Genomic DNA, 22,365 nt, shown 5'->3' on the forward strand with positions numbered 1-22,365 from the left:
GCTGGATGCTTGAGTTTATAGCAAATATTGCTCAAACCTTAATAAACATTGCATTTGCTGGGAACTGTTTTTAGCTGAAGATGAATAAAATTCAGTGCTCTTGTATTGCATTTAGTGGTGGGAATGAAGGAACATGTCAGAAATGCAATCATGTGCCTCAATAATGTGTTTTTAACAGTTTTCGAACATTGAACAGTGTAGCACAGAGGACTCATTTAGATCCGATTGTACAGACTAAAGCTGGAATCATATTTATTAATATGTATATATACGAACACATATGAACAGTTAAATGAGTGAAATTAAATGTGGAAAAAGTAAAATAATCTGAAAATCTTACCGGCTGGGGAGCCTCACCTAACTGAAACAGGAGCACGTAGTCAACCAGTCAACAAGTTGGAAGAGAGAAATTTTATAGACGACTGTTGGATTCAATTATTGAGTCATTTTTCAAAGGAGGGGGCCAAACATTGTGAGAATTTGCTGCTTTTCTCTTTTATGTCATAGTTTCATGGCATGTTGGAGTGGCAAAACAAGATGCGACAAAAAGACTTCGACAGATATTTTTTGATAATTTACTAAACAAAAGACTAGTCTGTTGAACAATAAAAATAAATAAAAAATAAATAATGAAGATACTTGTTGGTTTCAGGGTCACTCCTGGCTTCAGTATTTCTGAAATACTTCCTCTCCTGCCTGACCCCTTGTTCTAGTCAATTTTCATGTCAGATCTTAGTATTTTCAAAACTTTAAATAGCATTAAAATCATTCCAAACTTTATTTTTACCGTTTACATGAGATTGTTTACATATGAGTGGTGTTCCATTAGTTTGAGCAAATTCTTTTTAAAATTTATTTCCTAATATGTGAAAATGTAAGAAATTCCATGCGACTGTAGTCTAAGCTGGTGGCTGGTAATTAGACATGGATTTGATCAATGATAACAAAGTTACAGCAAAATTAAAGTTGGACCAAGTAGGTCCATCAATTCTAAATTAATTAGCAATGATTGAATTGTTTTTAAAAAAAAAAAAACAAAACAAAACCTCAAACACATTCTGCATGTGTTTATGTGGAAGAACCACATTTATGTTGCAGTTAACCCTTAGAAGCACGACTGACTGGACTTGAACTCTTCCATAAGTGGGTCAATAATGACCCATATAAGAATCAGTGTGTTTTTATGCCATGTTTGTCATTTTGGTTAAGAATAATCATTTGTACTATTGTTTTTATTCTATTTTCGTCCACACAAGAATGATTTCATGTTTGAAATATGTTTATTTTTCACTTCATAACAGATTTTGAACATTTTGATAATTGAAAAAGAAGATTACACAGAGCAACAATAGAAGAAAGTCAACATCCATTTTATTGACATTTTTCCACTCTTTTCCTCCAGCTGTTGCTACTCTCCGTATATAATAACCTTCCTGATCTATGACACTTCTGACATAGCGTGTGTGGTCCACAGTTAATATATTCCTGACAGCTACAATTGATAAGAATCACAGGTTTCCATGAAATTGAAAGGGAAATACATACAGGTCATTTTTGACCCACTTATGAAAGCTTAGGGTAGTAATACAAATGTTAGAATTTCTTAAAAAGTATAAAAGGTAACTTAGCAATTTAAATGGAATGATATCAAAAACATATTTTTTCAGGAATACCTGGAATATGAAATGAAAACAACTTTTCATTACAAAGACATTGCAAGAAAACAATCTCACTGGATAATTTTTTTTGGACCCACTCATGCCACTCATGTTAAAGTAACATTACTTAAACTGACTTTGAGCCTTTCGCAGGATTTTATATTACGTTTTATATCTACAAAGATCTACTCTGTATGATTCTGAACAAACTACCACTGATGACTTTGTTCACAGTGAGCAGGTTGGTATCTCCAGCTCCAGTACTCAGAAGCAGGACTCTGAGAAGAGCCCTTGAAGGCAGCAGCAGCAGCAGTGATCTTTCTGAATGTGGGTTTATTTTCTCTCCGTCTGCTGCTTCAGCCTGTCAGCTGTGAATTCATCCCGCCAGCAGAGCGCGTCCCTGCGCCTTGCACTGAGAGAAAGTGGGGATGGCTTCCTACCGGAGCACAAACCCACTCCCCGTTTTCCGTGAAACTGTGAAAAGGAAAAGCCCTGTTGTCCGTTTTTAAACACTGTCAGAAAGCCCATGCACTGCGAGCTTCCCCCTCTGCGCACAGGGCTCTCCCAGGATGCTGTCGAACAGCCCGCACATCGGGCACAAAGTGGCAGGCTGTGTGCTTTTCCTCTCCTTCTGTGAGTACTCACTCTACTTTCTAATGTTCATGCCAGCGGGCTCAGACAGCTGTGAGGGACCTAACGACGCCGACACACTGAACAGTTTGTCTTCGCTTTGAGGGCTGAAGCCTGTGTTTGGAAAAGAAGCGGCGGCGCAGCGCTGAATTCAGGGTTTCCGAGCAGAATCGGAGACGAGCTGTGAGCGTATTTTCAGAAGTGTTGGAGAAGTGCGGAGCCATGATCCGCCTCAACTTCCTCAGGAGTTGGAAGGCGATTTGCGCTCACCGGCTGCCATGTGGGTTTATGCAGAGCAGTTACTGTAAGTTGAAGTGAGAGTTGGTTTCAGGGGAGGAGGTTTGGGTGCTCTTTAGTGGGAAATCAGGCCGTTTCTCGTGGAATCTGTCCCCCCACGACGAGCCACAAGCGGTGTCGCTTCTTCCTGACACATCGGCGGGGCTCTGGCAGGAGTGAAGCCCGAGGATCAATGCTCCTCCAACAGCTGCTCCAATTTAGAGGCTCCTTCCTCATTCTGGATGTGCGCTGGGAATTTAGTAGCACAAGTGGAGCTGACAAACTGCAGTGATGTGATTAATCTTTATTGTTGCTGAAGGGGTGAAAAGAAAACCACATTCACACACTTACAGATAATTTCAGACAGTGTTTTTGTACTTTTTGATTCATTTTACAAACACTTGTGGCAGAAATTGTGCATGAATCACATTTTTATTTCCTTCCATGGAGTTAATTGCTTAATTGCACAACTAAATAGCTAAAATGTAAAATATTTCACATTTAAACACTACAAGACCTTACCTACAATACATATTTCACTATTGAGAATAAAGACCTCTTCATACAGCATGACCTTGCACACACAGAGCATATTCAGTCCATTGGGTGGGGTTCAGCACACAATGTGTGGCTGCAGCTGTGCAGAGAATTGCACTGAGTGACCAATATTGCATCTGCCCGGTGTACCATGTGGAGATTCACCTCAACCCGAATGAGATAAATGCTGAGAGCAAGAGGGTCTGCCTGGCTTCTCTGCAGGAAAAAAAAAACTAAGAAGAAACAAATACACAAGGATCTGCAAATGTGTTAGTGCTGCAAAAAATATGAGCTGCTCAGGGGATTGACACTGGAAATAACAAAACACTGCCATGCATAAGATTATAAATGAAGAGGTTAGAGGCGAACAGAGTATCTATGAATCTTAATGCTGCAAGAAATGACCAGTGGTCACTGATTAATTATTAATTTGATTCAACCTTGGACAATTAGTTTTTACCCTGCACTTGAGCTCTTTTTACATTCTGTCTCTGCTTGCTTTACACCTGATTATGCTCATGCAGTGTGAAAGTGCTTTCCTTATTTTACAGACTTTTATCACCTTTAAGTTTGCTGAAGATGCAAGAAAATGTGTCAAATTTCACTGAGGATCACCTCTTATCTGTATTCCTTATAACTGTTTAAACAATTGAGACTTCTGTCAGGTTAATCCTTGTTTAAAAATGTATAAAGGTGAAATGCTTCAGTTTACCTGTAAAACATATACTTAGAACCAAGAATTCAAGTTTGTGAATGTGTCCGAATCAGAATATATTCTGGTCAATACAGGCAGTCATGGTCGGTGCTGCAATCGACCTTGTGCACGAGTGAAGCTTGTGTTTGTGTGCTTGGCAAAGAGTCAAGCACGTTTAGTTGGGCATCACACTCTGACAAGGCTGCTTGTCTGCTCCCCCTGTATGTAATATTCATGGACCTAACAGCAGAGCACAGCCGAGGTCTGGAGAGGGGCCAGTTTGATGACATTAGGGTGCCACCTCTGCAATTTTTCAATGATGCCGTCCATGAAGCTTCAAGCAGCTGTCATTTCTGATGAGCACTGGAGTGGTTTGCAGCTGAGAATGACGCAGTCGGGGTGAGGAATAGCGCCTATAAGTTTGAGGCTGCAGCACTGTTTTTTGGAGTCCACATGGGGCGCATTTCAATTGTGGCTGTGGTGGCTTCACAAAGTCTGCCTTTGCTTGTTGATGTAAAGAAAGCACTTTTTGGGGGAGAGAGTGCTGTGTGGCTTCAACTTTAACACCTGACAAAGATGCATATGATGCTTTTATGTGGTGCAACAATAAAACAGTGCAGGTATTGTGGTTGGAGATGATCCTTATTGCACCAGTTTTATTCAATTTAGTCTGCACGTTGGTCACTTTAGCAACAAGAAAAGCACTCAGACAGCGCAGTACTCCGCCAAGGCTGCTCAGTTGTTGTATGATTTGCGACGGGTAAGTCATGATAAGTCCGCAGCGGTGGATTTTTAGTAGGATCGCAATCATGTGATGGTCAGCAGGAAGCTGACGTAGTGTTCACTTGTCATAGTTACAGTGATGCCGTGCTGCTATCTCGCAATGATACAGAAATCTTTAACAAATCCATGGATCCAGACTATAAACTGCATCACTGCCAAAATCTAATCAGTTGGTCCTTGTGTCACTTCTGACCTTCCCTGAAAATTTCATCCAGATCCGTTAGTCCGTTTTTGAAGAACATTGTGCAAAGAAAGACAGATTAACAGACGGACAAACGTACGCCAAGCGTCACAACTCTGCCGCGTTCCTTGGCGGAGTAATAAATTAATATTAATAGTTTGTTAGGTGATTGATGACCAACATCTCAAAGGTTATTGTCTTGGTATTTTAAGTTTGAGATTGTTATTTTCCCTTCAGATGCCTTCCTCTTCCTTCCCCCCACCCTGACATCTCAATTCAGTGACAGTAAAGAGGACTGTGAGATCGATGTGGGTGATGGTGGTGATGAGAGAGCTGCGCTACAGAGAACAGTTCTCAAACAACAGTCTTTGTTCTGACCGTCAGCTGCGGTCACGGGTTTTGGGAAAGTGACTGAAGGAATGAGACTGCAGCCACGTTGACTTTCTCTGCTGGCTGGATGGTCTCAGTGTGGCTGACAGGGTGAGGAGGTCGGGAGAACATTGGGGTCCAATCACTGATGTGAGGATCCAGCTGGAAGCGGCTTGGGCGTCGGGTAAAGATTCTGTGAGATTCAGCCTATAGGATACTGAAGAGATTATTGTGTATCTTTAACTGGTCTTGAGGATCCCACAAGAAGAGCTAAACGATGTGATAAAGTCTCTTCTGTGAGCTTGTCTGTGCAACGCTGCCCTGAATGAGAAGCTTTTGGCTGAGGGACAAATGAGTAGATGGAAGCCTTCGATGTTTAGATCATTGATTACAACCGTTAATTAAGTTTCAGTCCTCAAAAGCTTAGTGGTAGCAGGAAGGTGTAACATGATGGTATCTCATAGGACATTCTAAATTTGCATACTCTCACAGATCGTGCCGTATCTCTTCCTTAAATCTCTCTGGCTGTAGGTGTTGGGCCAACATGGGTGGTGCTGCAGCTCTGTGAGCCAGGGCTGCTGCTAAGAGTTCATTTCTTTATTGGTTATTATCATTTTTTCTCATTCATAGAGCTTTTTCACAGCTGACATTTTGACTTGTCACAGTGGGGAAAGCATAGATGCAGTTAATGATGGCTCGATAAGCCTTGACAGTGAACCAGCATGCATAAAGTGCACAAAACTGTCTGCAGCGGAACAAGTGTATTGTATAAAATGTCATAAAATGGTCAGAAATACCTAATGAAGGGTAATTAATTCATTAGCAAAATATATTGGAATTGTGATCATACGTAGTGTAGGCTGCTACTGTGATATAGGATGTTATCCAGGGGGAAAACTAAAGACAAAATTAGGTTTTCCGTTCACTGCAAGCATAAGTTTTGCCGGGCAGAGGCACCCAATAGCAAAAATATATGTCACTTACAGACAGAAAGTTGTGTTGCCACTGTAGAGAGTGTCTTGTAATCCATGCTGTTCAGTCAGACATAAACCAGTTAAGCCAGCCTAGTTAAGTCGAGTCATTGGATTGCTCAAAAATCAGCGATGCTAATTCTTTGCTTGGAAGCATCTTTACAACTATATGCAGCTTCACTGTGGTTGCTGCCAAATGCAGAATGGTGAGAAAATAATGAGGGGCAAAGACGAGAGACATGCCAGAGAAAACCACAAAAAGTGGCTAAAGTTTGGGATCATTTAATGCCAGAAAAATAACTAACACTGTACAGTGCGTCTGTTGTAAAACTGAACTAGCCTTACTGCAGTAGCACAATTTCAGTGCTTCACCATCACAGGAAAAGCATCCTGTTGATGTATGAAGTCCACAGAGTGAATCTGACACAAAGTAATATTAATGTCAGCATTTAATGTAAATCAGTATGATTGCTAGCAGAGATGAGGGCTTGTAAAGTGCAGAGTCAATTAGAGGAGCCTTTAGATTCTTTTCTTATCTTGTCTGTAGATATGGAGACTTAAATATGTATAGAACTCAGTTTCGATATCAGGCGATCAAAGAATGCAATGAAAAATACAATTGTCTTATTTCCACTTTAAAAAAAAAATCTTATTTGTATACTGACTGTTGCTCTTTCAAAAGGCCAGTGTATTTATTTTCCCAGTAATTGATGGAATAATCGATAGCTGCAGCCCTAGAATTAATATTACCATTTAAAGGCACCTCTCAAAATGTGTGATTTCCGCACACTAAGAGTCTTAAGTTAAAACGTTGACTAAAAAATATTTACTGTAAACTGTATTTAAACAAAAAGCTATATTCAGAGACAGAGCTTCTTAGCGCTAACTGGGTTAGGAGTTGCTTGTATGGGTCCTGGATGGTTGCTGGTGCCGCATGAGCCAGAATAGAAAGTTTAAATTTAATATCACACAATCCCAGATGAAGCCTGTGCCTCTCGCATGCCAAACAGTTTGCGGAGCAGTTGTCAGAAATACAAATCAAATGCATTATTACAATTGTATGTGCATCGCAAACTGTGTGCCATCTGTGCCCACCCTTTGAAGAGCTACTTTTATTGTAATAGCTTACCCTGTCTCTGTCGCCACAATGTGTGGTAATTTTTCCAGGGCTTACTTCACGGAATTTTAAACAACAGAAGACTATGTTTAAGCCGGATTATGTCGTTTTTGTTCCCCAGGGAACAAACTCACCAATATACTGTGTCCACCTGTCAGGTCCTTCAGTGTAGGACGAACAGGAAAACTATTTTTAGGGAGGCAGCTGAGAAATACAATCAAACATAACATTAAAATTACTGACAGGTGAAATGAATACCATTGATCATCTCATAAAAATGCAATGTTCTGCTTATCATGGGTCCTGGCATTCTTGTACATTCTATTTTGGGACTTGCCACCTACCTGAACATTGTTGCAGACCAAGCACATAGCAGCAGTCTCCCTCAATGAGACAATATGCCCTGCCACAATGCAAAAACTGCTCAGGAAACAGATCTAGAAAGCACAACAAAGAGCCCAAGGTGTTGATTTGGTCCCCAAAATCCCCACACCCCATTCTAATCGAGCATCCATGCCTGATCTGTGGATCCACTGCCAACATCCCAGTGCCAAACACCACAGGACACCGCCAGAGCTCAGATGGGTCAGAGCAGTTTTGATGGCACTAGAGGGACCTTCACAGTATTAAGCAGGGGGTTGTAATGCTGTGGCAGATTGATGTATGTTTTACATGGTATACTCTAGGTAAAGGTGGGTCTCAACTGAACAGCTATGTGTTTGATTTCACATCTGAAATGTACAGTGACACTAATAAGATCAGAAAATGACATCCTAAATTACATCTCATTTTCACAGGCAGCAGGTTAATGTTGAAATATGTGTTGAAAAAGCAATTTGATAACAAATATAAAATTAACTGGCACTTTTTTGATAATCAGATTTTAGGTAAAACATTTCTCATGTCCATGATTCCTAAATGTGAGGATTTTTCTCTTTTATATGAAGCAACTTCAATGTGGAGTATGCATTGAACTGTTGATCTTACAAAATGAGCAATTTGAAGATATCATTTTGAGCTTAAAGATCTTCTGAACAGTATTTTTCTTTTATACTGATAATGAAAATATAATTAGCTGCAGTGCTTTATCTGCATTCCTGTCTGGTTATAGGCTTTATATAGGGTTGTAGCTTATTATATTTTGCAAAACCAGCAGAATGTGTTAACATTTTTCTTCATTCAGTGCCAATATTCTTGAAATTCTCACTGTAGAATATTGGTGCACAGCAGCACCAGTATGGTCACTCTTTGGGTAGGATTGTGGTTATTACAGATAGTGGATTGTAGTTAATTTACAGTTAACACTATGCAATAGGCACACAAAGACTGAACTTAGGAGAGATCATGATTACTGTTACCATAAAAAAATTAAGCCATAAAACCTACTAGTACTGACCCAGTTTAGCCAATATTCTTTCTCCCTCTCTGTACCGCAGACTAGTTCCTGCACTGGTGCATTTTTATTGGATAGAACTGTAATAGTGCAACATGGATGTAATTCCCAGGTATACTGAGACAGCTACAGTCAACCTTTTTGCAATCCCTGCCGATGTTACAGCAACGGAGGACTGCAAAAGATCTCTGCTGCCATGAAATTTAAATGAGTATAGTCACGTTGTGTTAAATTTGAAAACACTAATGTTTCAGATCAAGTAACATGGGAACCCAAATGAGTCTTTTTTATTGCCTGTATAATTCAAGTTGAATATTTACTCATTTTTTCATCTTCAATTTAATTTCCCTGCATGCTCGGCTGTCTTCATCAGGCACTTTATGCCATTTTGTGCCACACAGGTAGAGTTCTTGTATAAAGTTGAGGGCTGGAGCTGCTGTGTGTGGTTTCAGAAGAGGTTGGTAAGAGCTGAATCCAGATTTAATGGCCCTCAACTTGGCCATGTTTTTGCACTGGTCTCAGAAGTGGTCTCTGGATGGCAGCCCTGCCATATATTTCAGCATTTTGAAGCTAACTTGATTTTCGATTTTATTGTTTTTGCCAGATTAAATGACATTGTTTTTCAAATGGAGTGCAGCTGCAGTTCAGACTCTTCGCTGCTCAGTGTGTTTGGAGGCCCTTAGTTGCCTCATTGTGCTCTGAATACTCCACATGGATGTGGTGATTATCAGAGCTCCTTTAAAGTTGACACTTACTGCTCATTTGCATTCGAATTAATATGATACACCTGCATAGCTGCCTTTGTTAATGCGATTTAGTTACTTCAAAGCACTTTCATGTGGTGTCTCCATTTTTTTCCCCAGTGCTCATTAAGTGCTCGATGGAATGGACTTTTACGTCACACACTGACCAGCTGTCAAACAAGCAAACCGTTGCTTCTGAATCCATCATTTTCACATTATAGACAAAAAGTTTACTTAGAGGAAATGGCACCATGCAGAACTGTTCACCTCGAAAGAAAACAATTGTGATTTTGTATACATTTTGGCTTAGTCAAATTCTTTGAATTCTCCTAAGATTCGTCGACACAAATCTGATTTCCTGCGAGCACCGTGTTTCCTGGCTAATTGCATTGGACATCTGCTTTTATTACAATGACGATGTAAATTGAGCAGCATGTTGAAAAGGATTCAGCTAAACCATTTACAGCTTTCATCATATAAAGGGATGTCCAGAATTTCGAAAGTCAAAGCTAGCAACTTCCCTTCGGTGTGGCTCAGTTGAAGACAATAGACTTGATTATGCCGGTTGAGGAGGCGATGAGATGGAGTGTTCCCATCAGCACTCCTGACATTATGTAGGGACTTCCTCTCCCTCTCTGTGTGGTTCTGTGCCTCTCCTGCTCCACAGCCAGCCATGGAAAGATGGGAAGTTTGAGCAGATGTAGCAGAATGTATTGTGAACTTGAACATATTCCTCGAGGAACCTTCGCTTCATGCCAAATGTTGCATTTTTAATGCTACCAGACACTGGGATGCCAGATGAAGATGTAGTCTCGCTGCTCGCTCTACACAGCTCAAGATCTGCTGGATCTGATTTTGTGTTTGTGAGCTTCACATGACACGTAGGATTTACGAACATTAGATGATTATGTTTGGCCTAAATTGGGTTTATCTGGCTTTTTTTCGACACTGATAAACAAAAAAGGGAAACGTGTACTGCAAATTGTTGGATTTTCTAAATAGTACATTTTAGTGTCGTTATTTCTGGGCTTTTTTTCCCTCTTAGGAGCCGGTTTTCTCTGATATAAGCTACTCTTTTTTTTTGTGGAAGAGTTTGAAGGGATGGTTCGCTACTAAAACAATCATTTTTGCCCTTTGAGACAGCCGCATAAAGCAATTTCCACTCAATGTCCACATGCCTGTGTGTTCAGGAGCTTTCAACCATATCTTCATTCAGAGATAAAGTACTCGGTGCTCAGTTGCTACATACACCATACAACAGAAGTGACAACGCCTTTGTAAAATATTAGCTAAATTTCAAATGTTTCATACTTGTTTCAACTCTCAGTTACTGAATAAAACGTCAAGTAAACAATTTCATCTTGTGAGCAATTAAAAACAAATACAGAAAGACTGTGTTCAAAATGCATGTCCTAATGTATGCGACAAAAGAGAAAACAACTGTGATAACTGACCCACAAGTTAGAAAACAACTGTGATGACTGGTCTGAGCAGATAATTCAGCAGCACAAAAACAGTTTAAATCAACAAGGCTTGGAACTGGAAATAGTTTTTTTTTGGCTTTGAGTTTCAAACTTCGCTTTTCAAAAGTCTAGAAATTGATTTTCTTTTGTTACAAAACTAAGTATTTACATTCTTGTTGGGAAAAATGAGGGTTTTGAAGCTGAAAGCAGAAAATACTGAATTAATAATGTTATTGTGCCTCTGATTATTTGGTCTTTCTTTATGTTGCTTTTTGGTTGTTTTAAGTCTCTTTGTGGTTATTTTGTGTGTCCTTATTGTGGTTTTGTATTTCTTTGTCTCGGTTTTGTGTCTTATAATGTTATTTTCAGTCTTTTTAATGGTCATTATGTGTCTCTTTGTGGATGTATTATCTGTATGTGGTTGTTTTATGTCTCTCTGCATTGGTTTTGTTTCTATTTTTTGATGTTTTGTATATCTTTGTGGTTATTTTGTGTTTATGTTGCTTTTTGCCTTTTATTGGTATTTCCAATTAGCTTAACTGTATGAACATGGTTACAAACTGAGCTGTGAACACCAGAATTTTATCAGTTTTGGACTTTGGGCTGTGTCTATCTGCATGTTTGCATCATGGCTCCACGTGGAAAAGAATTATCAGATACAATTTTTAAAAATCCTGTACGAGACTTCACAAAGGTGGAAAATGATACAGGAAGATGGGAGACCAAGTAAAAGTCAGTTAAAGACAGTTGCAGCATTAATCAGGAGGTATGGAAGGAGCCATAGTACCACAAATGAGAGCCACAGTGGTCATCATCCTAAAATGATTCCACAGACAGTACGGTACTTGTACAAGCTCTAGAAAAACAGATAAGAAAGTGATTCACACTTGCCACAGGGGTTATTAATCGAAATCAGAGTTTCTGTGGCAGCTCAGACAGTGTGAAGGACACTGATTCAATGTGAAGGTTAAGCTTTTGTGGACGCCATCCAGGAGAAACACCTCACCTTTTGCTTGCTCTTTGGCAAAATTAAACTCTGCTAAAATGTATGAAAAGAAGCCTGATGAATATTAATAGCACTCTCTACGGTCAGATGAAATCAAAATAAATTTGCTTTTTAAATGGGGTCCGCTATGTTTGGCATGAACCTGGTTGGGACTACCACAGTAAATGCATAGTCCTGGCAGTGAAGCACGGAGGTGGTAGTATAATGATAGGGGGTGCATGAGAGCAAAAGATGTGGGGAGATTGTATTTATAGATGGCACAATGAAAAGCTGTGGTTATAGCAAAATATTGGCCAACAAGATGATTCCAAGTCTGCAGAAGCTTGGCAGAGGAGGAACATTCCAGCATGATAACAATAAAGGAAGCACTCTGCCAAATTCACGCAAGAGTTTCAAAGACTGAAGAAGTGAAAACTCTGACCTGGCCAACACTGTTGGGGTTTTGGAAGAGAACAGTGGAGAAACACAGCCCCTCCAGCAAAGAACAGTTGAAAAAAATAGTGTTTGATGAATGACATTGAGAAATTTGCACTAAACATACAACCTCCATGCCGGGGAGGATCAAGTTTGTCTTTTAAACATAGGATAGTATTGAAAAAAATAGAATATCTAGAGCTCAGTGATTAGAGGTGAATGGTACCTGTGTTTTGAATAAATTTAAAGTTGTAGTTTTTAATTTTCCACAAGACCTGTTCATATTAGAAGCAATGCAACTACAGTTAGGTGCTGACGTTTAATTTAGACTGCACTCACTTCTGTTTTATACTGTAGCTGTAGGTTTTTAAACTTTATACAGTTGTCAACCTTTTCGATGTTTGGTTAAAAGTTGAGCTTGGCAGTCAATTCAGTACTGAAGACTGCTCATAATAATATTTTTATAATTGCGAATATTTGGTTAAATGAGCAAAAATTGAAATCACTGCAAATCCTAGCGAGTGAGATGCAATAAATAAGATACCGCTTGCTGCAGAAACATGATATTATTTCTCTGTTCAAATTTTGGAGTGCTTTTGGTTGATTTCACAAATCGTATAACTCTTTTGTGTCTCCCCTCCATTTGTCTCATTTTGTCCTCTTCATAAAAACACTCCATTAACTGTGAACCACTGTGAAGTGTTGTCTCAGTTTATGTGAGGAATCACAGAAATGATGGAAAATCAGATTTTCTCTTTGTTAAAACATTAGATGTAATCTACTCTAATGTGGGCATTTTGCTTCTTTGCTCTTTTGAAGACTTTTTTTTATACATCTTCATATTGAAACAAACATGGAAGAATAAAACTCTTTCGACTCGGTTGGCAAATTTGGATGGTTTGAAAACAGGCTTGCATCCATTGTTGTGTTTGGCGCCTTCATGACTGAAATAATTAGGTTCATTACACTGTTCATTTGTTCTGAACTTATGACTTTATTTCAGGGTTTGCACACAGAAGTGTTTTGAAGTTAACTCTGCTCCTTGAATAATTTAAGTCGAGGGTCCCTTGCAATGGATAGAATTAATATATGACCAAATTAGTGCAGACTGGGTCATAAAAGCAAAGTTACAGATATTGTATCAATCTTATGAAATATGCACAGCCATATTGGACTCTTTTTGAGTGGATTCTCTATATTGGATATTGCACTCAAGCAGGAATTTCATCTGGATTGTTCCTAGAAAACATATTGGCCACTTTTAGGTTTTAATCAGCACTCTCAGCTGCTCTCTAATGGCTGCTGCTGCGATTCAAGGGAAGAAATTTAACTATTTCTCCGTTGTATCACCTAATTAAAGTCAGATTTAAAGCTGACTGATGTTGAAGTGAAGGCACACTGATTTAATACAAACTGCTGTATTAATTGATTCTTAGCTATCCTGCTGTTTTTGATGTATTGATCTGACATCCTGGGAATCTTTCTGCGAAGATTTTCTTGTCCGAGAATCGATGGCAATGTAATTGGATAGAAGCTCTCTGGGCTCTAATTGCAAACTCAGATGGACGATTGGTGAAGTATGCTCTCAACGGTGACTCAGTGAAAGCTCTGAAATATCTATTTAAATGTATTTTCCTACATATAATACCATAAAACAGTTTTTTTCTTAGCCCTGTCTTTGTAGGACAGCTTTCAGAAAGAGAAGTGAAGTCTGAAGATAAAAGGAGACACTTTATGCTTCAATTTGAAAGAATTCATTGCCGTAGCTCCATTATCTGAAATAATATAGTCTCTTTCCATTCTTTCAGTTCACATCAACTTTGCTGCTGGCAGCTCAGGAAAAAGCTCACAGGTAAGAAAAATCTTTGACCCCTATTATTTTTTATTTCTTGTGTGAAAAAGAGTCTTGAAACTTAGTGATGGTCTGAGTTCCATGCTGGTGTTAGTCATTCAGTTCATGGTTTTTCTCACTTCTATTTAAACTTTAATTTGCAGACCAACTGCAATTAAAAATCATGCTATTTTTTTTTTCAATGAATTCATTATTGGCCAAGTCAGAGTTTGATTTGGCCTCCAACTCCAGCCCATTCCCTCTTTCCTCAAGTTCAAGATGATTTTCTGCCTCGCGCATTTTCTGTAGTCTGTAGTTGCTGCTCGATAAATAATTAACATTTTCGGTTGCTCTACTTCTTATTGGTGTGAGAAGATGTTGACAGTAAGCCTCCTGGCAGAGGTGCTTAGCATCACAGAAATGGTAAATTACTGTCTTGCTTTTTACAGATGTCAACTAATTCTTTCTCTACTGAGGATATTTCCAGCTTTGGCTTTATCACTTTTTTGTTTTTGCTTATGTTTTTGTAAACGATGCAGAAATTGTCTTTAGCTAAACCTCCAGTATGATATAAGTAGAAAACAAAAAAACCCCAAAAACAACACAGATTGTATTCATGAGGAGAACACAAAGATGCTGGCCTCTAAACAAAAAAAGCTAAGCAGTTTTTCTGATGAAATAATGGTGCCACATTGTCAGTGTGCAATGAAAAGATGCTCAGTCAAAGCATAATCTCCCTTTTCTATAACAGCCATTAGACAGCTGCCTGTCAGAGTGATAAAACAAAGATTTAAATGACCATTAAGAAGACAAAATCCATTAGGAGAATGAAGAGAGCCAAGTTTTCACAAGAATGAAAACATAACCAGGAATAGGCCGTGTCTAATGTGCTCTAAAAGCTGTGAAACTTGTTTAAGGCATTTCTTATTTCCTAAACTGCGACAATGCATACATTTTTTTGCCCTGAAACGTCGGCACAAAGCATCAGAAAAACATCTCAACGTTTATTTCTGTCTTCTCCTCCATTGTTGACCCGAAAATGGGGCTGCTTGTGGTTTTGAGAGCTCGTGAGGTGAGTGTTGCCTAGTTACCACGGGACCACAGCGGCCTCTTCACTCTCCAAACATACCATGAGTTTCTTAATGCACTCTCAATCAAGGGTCCCTGCTGGATTAGAATTACTTCCAAAAGAATCGCTAAATGTTGACAGGTTTCTCAGAGACAGGGAGCCAATTTTACACCATGAATACATGACGTTTGCTTTATTAAGCAATGTTTATCTTGTGTTGGTCTCTAAATAAAGCCCCAACTACAAAGTGCAAACCAGGTTGCTGCCCCTTTTTTAGATCTCCTGAGCTGAAGAACAACATTAACAAATTAGAAAGGAATACAAATTTTTAGGTCAAGGAAGCGCTCTGGCTTAGTTAGGGAGAGTCAGGGACGTGGCGGGAGGCACGGCACTCATCTGCATACACAACATTTTGCAACACATGCTTTTAAATTAGTGGAATCAAAAATAAGCAAAACTTATTAATGCCAGATTTAAAGAAGTTTATGAGTAAAACAATTAATCACTGCACAAAGTTGCCTTGTAGTCTACTGTAGTTATGCAATACACGTCTTTTAGTTCACAAATTAATTATGTTTGCAGTGTGGACAGTCCAAATCAAACATCATTCTGCTTCCTGCCTCAAGGAAATAGGTTTGCAAGATTGTTTTTATTGGTAGCAAATGATTGCAGTGTTCTATGCTACTATGAAATAAATAGTGATGATGTTAACAGGTGCGCATCGATGGGAAAATGTGATCTGGACAAAAAAAGTTGGCTGTTAAGGTGATTAAAAACAGATAATTAATCCAAATATGATGGACTTTGTTGGAAAAATCAGCAGCAGCAATATAAACTATATTGTCTAGATGTTTTGTATGCAATTGACTCAATCCAGCCCTGTTTGTTCAGAGTTAATTTCACATGATTTACAGACCAAATGGTCATTGCAGAACATCTGGCACTGCATATGAGAGGATTCCTTATCTGGCTTCAAACAGCTGGACTTGTATCATGATTCAGATCTGGCTAAATCTGCCGGCGCTTACTGCAGTGTGTGACGTGAGCAACACTGATCTCAGAATGCAATGAAAGCAACAGTCAAGTGGTATTAGGTTTCCTGTTCCTTCCTGACTGCTCTCTTCCAATGGGAGGAAAGATTTGTTCTATTACATCCTCTGCTTTGATCAATCTTGTTGCATGTAACTCTGCAACGAGAAGCTTATGATATGTAAAACACAGACCCTCCAAGCCGACTTTCTCCTTTGAAGATGGCCGGAAGCCTCTGATGACTGGCATCGGTTTGAACTTAGAATGACTCGGAGAGGTTGGCAGAGGCGAGCACAGGTACGGTGATTATCTGTCGCTTCGGGGCTTCATAAACAGCCTAAACAACGAGTGTACTATGACTTTGCTTATATAAGCAGAAAGTGCCTTGATCTTGTGTACTCAGAGGAATAGTGAAAGGATGCATAGAGGGGCACTATGCCGAGTGAGAAATTACTTAGAAACCTCCCGCTGACGGTCCCGCAACACCAGAGAAAAACTTCAGCTTACATATGCTCATGACGCTGCTGCATTTGAATCTGTCCGAGACACTTTTCAAAGAAATCGCAGGGTTCAGACAGGCAGTTTCACTCTGAAAAGCGATCAGCTTCTGGTGATTTGACTAGATGTGGGAGGGGGGAAAGCAACAATCAGTCATATATCATACACAAAAACACAAGCAAAGTAGCTAAAAGTGCTGAGCTTTATGAGTCATTTAGCTGCTTGGTGTGCTTTTTGAGGCTAAATGTCGCTAAGTTACATAATGCTAATTTTATATTGGGTTCACTTTAGGCTGCAGGATGAGACCAGGTCTGCTCCACAGGCAGGAACAACCCAGCTATTCAAGTTTGCAGTTAAACTACATCAAATTTTTGAAAACTCACTCAGATTAGAGACTTCTTAATTGCCACTGTGACCACCTGTAGTGCTAAGTGCCTTTGTCCTTCTAAAGTTACACATCTTCATGTTATTGAAGGCTGCTTTCAATCTTAAGTGCATTGCAGCTGTTTGTTTGGTAACCAGCGCTGAAAGGAAAGAGCTGCTCCTTAACAACGTCATCTATTCGCCTCACCATGTCTGATTGAACAGTAGCATCTTCACTGCTGTTTGGAGGTTGTGCTTTCTTCCAGACATCACCGGTGCAGCTGAAATGCCTGTCACTGCATTCAAAAACAGGTTTTCATTTTCCTCCCCATCCTCTCACCTCGTGCAATTGTTTAGAAGAAAATCAAACTCGAGAGGAGACGTGTCAGTCTGATGTTTGAATCGGCGCTTCATCTCCTCTGCAGTGACCTCAGATCAGCAGAAGAGACGGAATCTTTTTTTCTGAAATAGGTAACCTGAAGGAATGCTGCCAGTATTCACCTGAAGATCCCGCAGCGACTGGACAAAAAATGTGACAAAGTTTCCAGGCAGGAGACACTCATCTGCATCCAGCCAAACAACATCTTTTTTAGAACCAATTAATTTTGACAAAACCTGCGGCGCTTAAAAACACCGACAGGATTAGCTGAAAGCACGTCATTAGTACTCTTAGTAGACTAACCCAATTTGTTTTTGTCTAAATCACAATTAGTCACCCCTTAATAATGTCACAGTTTTTTAAAGGCCGCTGTCAATAGATTTTTATTTATTGTTCAAAGCAAGAACAAATTGTCTGTGGGGAGATGTCAGAAATCTGGGCTGAATAGTTTGATTGTCCCTCAGGTGGGTTGTCAAAGTCAGAAACTGGGAAAAAAAACAACAAAAGAAAAACAAGAAAGAATCTTCACATTTTAAACTCTCCAGTGGTCTTTGACTTAGTCATCTGTGACTGCATTCTATAGGAAAATCTGACTAAATATAAGCTTAAAATCATGGTATTTCATCAAAATCACTTTATTCTATGTGTCTCATTGGAAAAATTCACCAAAAACAAACCATTTACTCTAACCAGATTCAGTAAAAAAGAAAAAAAGTTCTGCAGTCCTTGCCGTAACCAAAAAACTTGTAGTGACTAAACTGCAACTAACAGTCCTCTGACTAAAAATTCGTGACTTTTCAGCTGAACTGCTATTAGTGTTTACACAGAGCAAATGGGAAGCAGATTAAAACAGTCACTATTATGTCTTCCAGTATTGGTAGCCTTGAGCACAAAATGTTGTACATGTGGATTTCAGCTTTTGATTATTATAATGGTTATGCTCTTTCCATAGAGGTGCACAACTTTACATTACAGTTCAAAGTAAGCCAATAGTAAGGAAAATGTGACAGGAGCTAACAATGTCCAGAAACAGTTTAGAGTTCAGATGGCAAATTTAGCTTTTATCAAAACTGCAGTATGGTCAAGTGCAATCCAATCCAAATGACAGGAGTTGCAGTATTTTGAATTATGCCCAATCCTACAAATTATACTTTTTGGATATAAAGGAACACATCTGTGCATTTCAGAGCACAATCACAATATATTTGTATTATTTATGTATCATTTGGCTCAGATTCGTTAAAGTCAGCTTCAGGGTTAGGGTCTTCTGTTTGGATGACAGCAGCTACCAGGATTAAGAGACAAAGTGAAAACAACTGTCGCTGTAGTTTCCAAGTCATGGCCAGCAGCTGAAGTGTATTGACCCCACTCCCATTTATAGTGCACAAAGTAGTAACTTTTTCAGATGCCCTTAGAGATTTATTTATTTATTTAATATCCTGTGTTAATTCACGTTCCTCAGCTCAATGGCAACTCATTCAACAAGACGGGAATATTCTGTATTAGCTGCTGGATCATGGAGATAAAAATGTCTTTCTCTAAAAGATAATGAAACAGCAAAGACGTTGAAATTTTTGTACAGTGTTTTGACAGGCTTCAGAATCTCGACCAACAGAAAGTTTTCTCAGAGAACCTCTAGAGTTTTTCATACATGGCAGGTGAATTATTTTTTAGGGAAACTGGTGGTAACTCTGTGTTTGCTGATACATGAAAGGAGGATTCTTTAGTTAGTGTTTTTGAGTCATCTTGATCCAACAGCAGCGTTATTGCTTTATTCAAATATGATTTTATGTCAACACTAAACTAAAAGCTCTTGATTGAACTCCTGTAAGCACATCTGTGTATCAAAGTTGCATATCCAGAAATTTTTTTTGAAGAAAATAATCCTTGTCTGCCTTTAAATTGCTGAAATGGAACTCCATTGCTTTCTCTATAATGTGCAGATCTGTGAAGTCCCCACCTTTGTCTCCACTTACCCTTCCTCCCTCGCTGCAGCCCGAGCACACCAGCCCACCTATAACTCAGATGAAATACTGCAAAACTGGTCCACATAATGGCAAGTTGTAATGTTGCACTAATTCAGCCATTAGATTCAAACCAGTAACCAATTCTGAAAAGAATAATGGTCCATAAAGCTCCATCCTGCAAGCAGATCAGATTGGCTCCTTAGGTTTGTTACATATGAAACCCCAGAATCTGAGTTTTTGAGACTGTCACTGCAGTTTTAAGGTGGAAATGTTCAGTCATGACACTGATTTCTAATGTCATGCATGATAGACTTCCAGCATATGATGTGTTAACAAGGTAAAAAATTTTCAGAGAATGTCTTTCATAAAATAAAAAAAAAAGTTTCAAAAAAGTTAAGACAAACTGTAGCAAAAAGTAGATTTACTTTGAAATAATCATAGAATCATGGCCACTAATTTGGTTTACTTTGACTGTTTGCGAGGACTGAGCAATTCAGGAATAATATCTAATTTCTCTGATGGTTACAATTTGATTTTATATATTTTTTAAAAGCTTCAGTTCAATATTTACTGTAAAATAAATCAAAAACGTAATGGTGCAAAGTGTGACTTTGACTCAAGTAGGACAGTATGAATTGGAAATTTGATTCACTGTTTGAACCTTTTGGTCTCATATGCTGCATAATCTATGTCCTAAACTACAGCATTTGGGATTTGCTAATTGCAAATTTGATCACCATTTACATTTTTAAATTGATTAATTATTCAGCTTATGTGTTTGTTGTTTGTTCCCAGCTACATTTGTCCTAACTTATTGTCCTTTAATAGCCTTTTCACCAGGCTCATGTAAGCCGCATTTATAGCAACATGCAATATTTTCTGATAAACACTGAAATACCATCCCAATGTTTTCATGTGGCACCGACACCTTTCTCTAAACTTTCCTGACTAAATTGTGCTCTACAACATCTATCAGCCCTCTCATGTAGGAGCCATGGAGCACACTGTGACCCTAAATAACTTACACAGCGGGGCTTGACAGTAACGAGTGTGTGTTGTCCAGGGCAACCAGATTTGGACCACTGTCAACAATTTTGCGCGGTCTGGTCGCCTCTGTTGGCAACAGTTTTCCTGTGCTTAGAAAAACAAAGCTGAATCCCTGCGAGGACGGTCTTCCAACTAAGTGAGAGTGCCCCTGCTGAACTATTTCACTGAGTGAGAAATTGCAAAATTATGGAAGAAATAACCACACAAGAGGGTGGTAGTAATGAATAAAAACAAGCAGAATGTTCATAAGATCTTGGCAGGCGAATACTGTATTTGTTTCAAGAAATGATCAAATATATTGTAAGCTGTGCACCACACATGCTTCAATCAGTGGAAGAACACGTAGACACAACATCTGGGGCTGATTCATAGAGGGGAGCTCGAACACATGAGCAGAGGAAGAAAACAACGCAGCCGATGCACCTATAGAAGAACTAACCAAAGCTGTTCTTACAAATCTGAGGTCAGGAGATCAGGAGCTTGGCAAATGTTTAATGTTTTGTACTACATTCAGAGAACAAAGAGCCCTTTTCCAGCCTTGGTGCATAAATAACTGCTCTGATGTGGCTGAAATGTAAAGCTGAAGATTAAACCAGGCTGGCAAGAGTTAAATAATCAGCCTTTTGTAATTTATCATGCTAATTACATTACTTTGCAAATGTGAAATTTAAATGTGGTGGCATTAGTCTTTCATTTCATTCACTTTTGTTTTGGATTATTTATAAAGCCGAGCCTCTTGTTCTTAATCAAATGGATGATGGTTGTTGCTATGGATACTGTCCAAAGCTATTTTTTATGCCCGTTAATTACATATTAAGGTTAACTTGACTGGATACATGTAATTACTGAGTGTCATTTGTTTTTGTTAGCTGTTAAAATGAGTCGCAGCAGCTGCAGTGATGTAGCTTAGCATTAGCTAACATTAGACAGCTTCATATCTCCCATTGCTCTCCACTGCACTGTTTCTTCCCAGGAAGTAAAGGGACTTTCATGACGTGCAGAACAAATCCACATCGAGCGAATCTGTCACGGAGATCCCCACGGCATGATTACTTTTTCTTCTTGTGTTTGAGGCAGAGTGCTGCTGTGAATAAGAACACCTGTCATGTACATTTAGCTGTCTGGTGTAACTTTTCTTATCATAATTTATATATTAGTTAGGTTATTATTGTTTTATTGGCAAATTTAAAAGACAAAACTGGCCATCTTCTCTTTTTTCCTTGCTCTTCACAGATGAAAAGACATAAACCAACACTTCAATCAGTCAGACTCGTAATACCGTCTGACTTTTCTACCATTTCTGTTGCATCTGAGCCGTTCAGTTCCTACTGAGAACTTCAAAAAACAAGTCACAAAGATTTATACTTGCATTCCACATGGAGGTTGATTTCCTAAAACACTGTAGTTTTTTTCCCCAAATGTTACACAAACAGGAGTGTACAGTGCATGTTTTGAGGGTCTACTTTCAGCTGCGTATAAATGCATATTTGGTGTACTATTTAGAATTTATAGCAGCAGGATTGTGAATGTGGGTCTGACTCAGAATAAACCTTAGTGTCTGTTTCTGTTGACTGTCAAATAGGAGCATGTCACCCAGTGCAGTGGATCACTGGGTTACTCACTGACATATTAAATACTTTTTTGGACAACAACAGGGCTCCGCAGCGCAGAGGAATAAGCTTCATCTGGCTCCGGCTGCGCAGGCAATATTTGTTAGTTGATGAATACATTGTCAGGTTTGGTCTCTCTTGAGCTGGAACAATTAGTAGCTGTTTAATCATTTCAGTCCTTTTTTCCAAGAAAAATAATGACTAAAGTTGCCAAGCTTCATCTGAGTCCAACCTCTCAGATGTGAGGATTTGCTGCTTTTCTGTTTTGTCTTAGTGTAAACTGGATACACTCAGTTGTTTTAGTTGAAAAAATGAGGCACAAGAAGTCACTCTGAGC

At 39.0% G+C, this 22,365-nt stretch overlaps 1 protein-coding gene across 3 annotated transcripts in view; it reads left to right on the forward strand.

Moving 5' to 3' along the window:
- The first annotated feature begins 2,064 nt into the window (after positions 1–2,064).
- b3glcta (beta 3-glucosyltransferase a) overlaps positions 2,065–22,365 on the forward strand; it is a 70,439-nt gene continuing 50,138 nt past the window's right edge. The window contains exons 1-2 of one of the 3 annotated variants that reach the window (XM_055012155.1): positions 2,065–2,288; positions 14,044–14,087. In XM_055012155.1, the coding sequence (XP_054868130.1) occupies positions 2,228–2,288; positions 14,044–14,087 (105 nt within the window). In that variant the 5' untranslated portion in view covers positions 2,065–2,227. Of the gene's footprint in view, positions 2,292–2,395; positions 2,593–14,043; positions 14,088–22,365 lie in introns of those variants that run through there. The other 2 variants (XM_023262884.3, XM_055012154.1) reach the window with 2 other exon arrangements.

Source organism: Amphiprion ocellaris, chromosome 7 (assembly GCF_022539595.1).
Source record: "Amphiprion ocellaris isolate individual 3 ecotype Okinawa chromosome 7, ASM2253959v1, whole genome shotgun sequence".
Taxonomy (NCBI): domain Eukaryota; kingdom Metazoa; phylum Chordata; class Actinopteri; family Pomacentridae; genus Amphiprion; species Amphiprion ocellaris.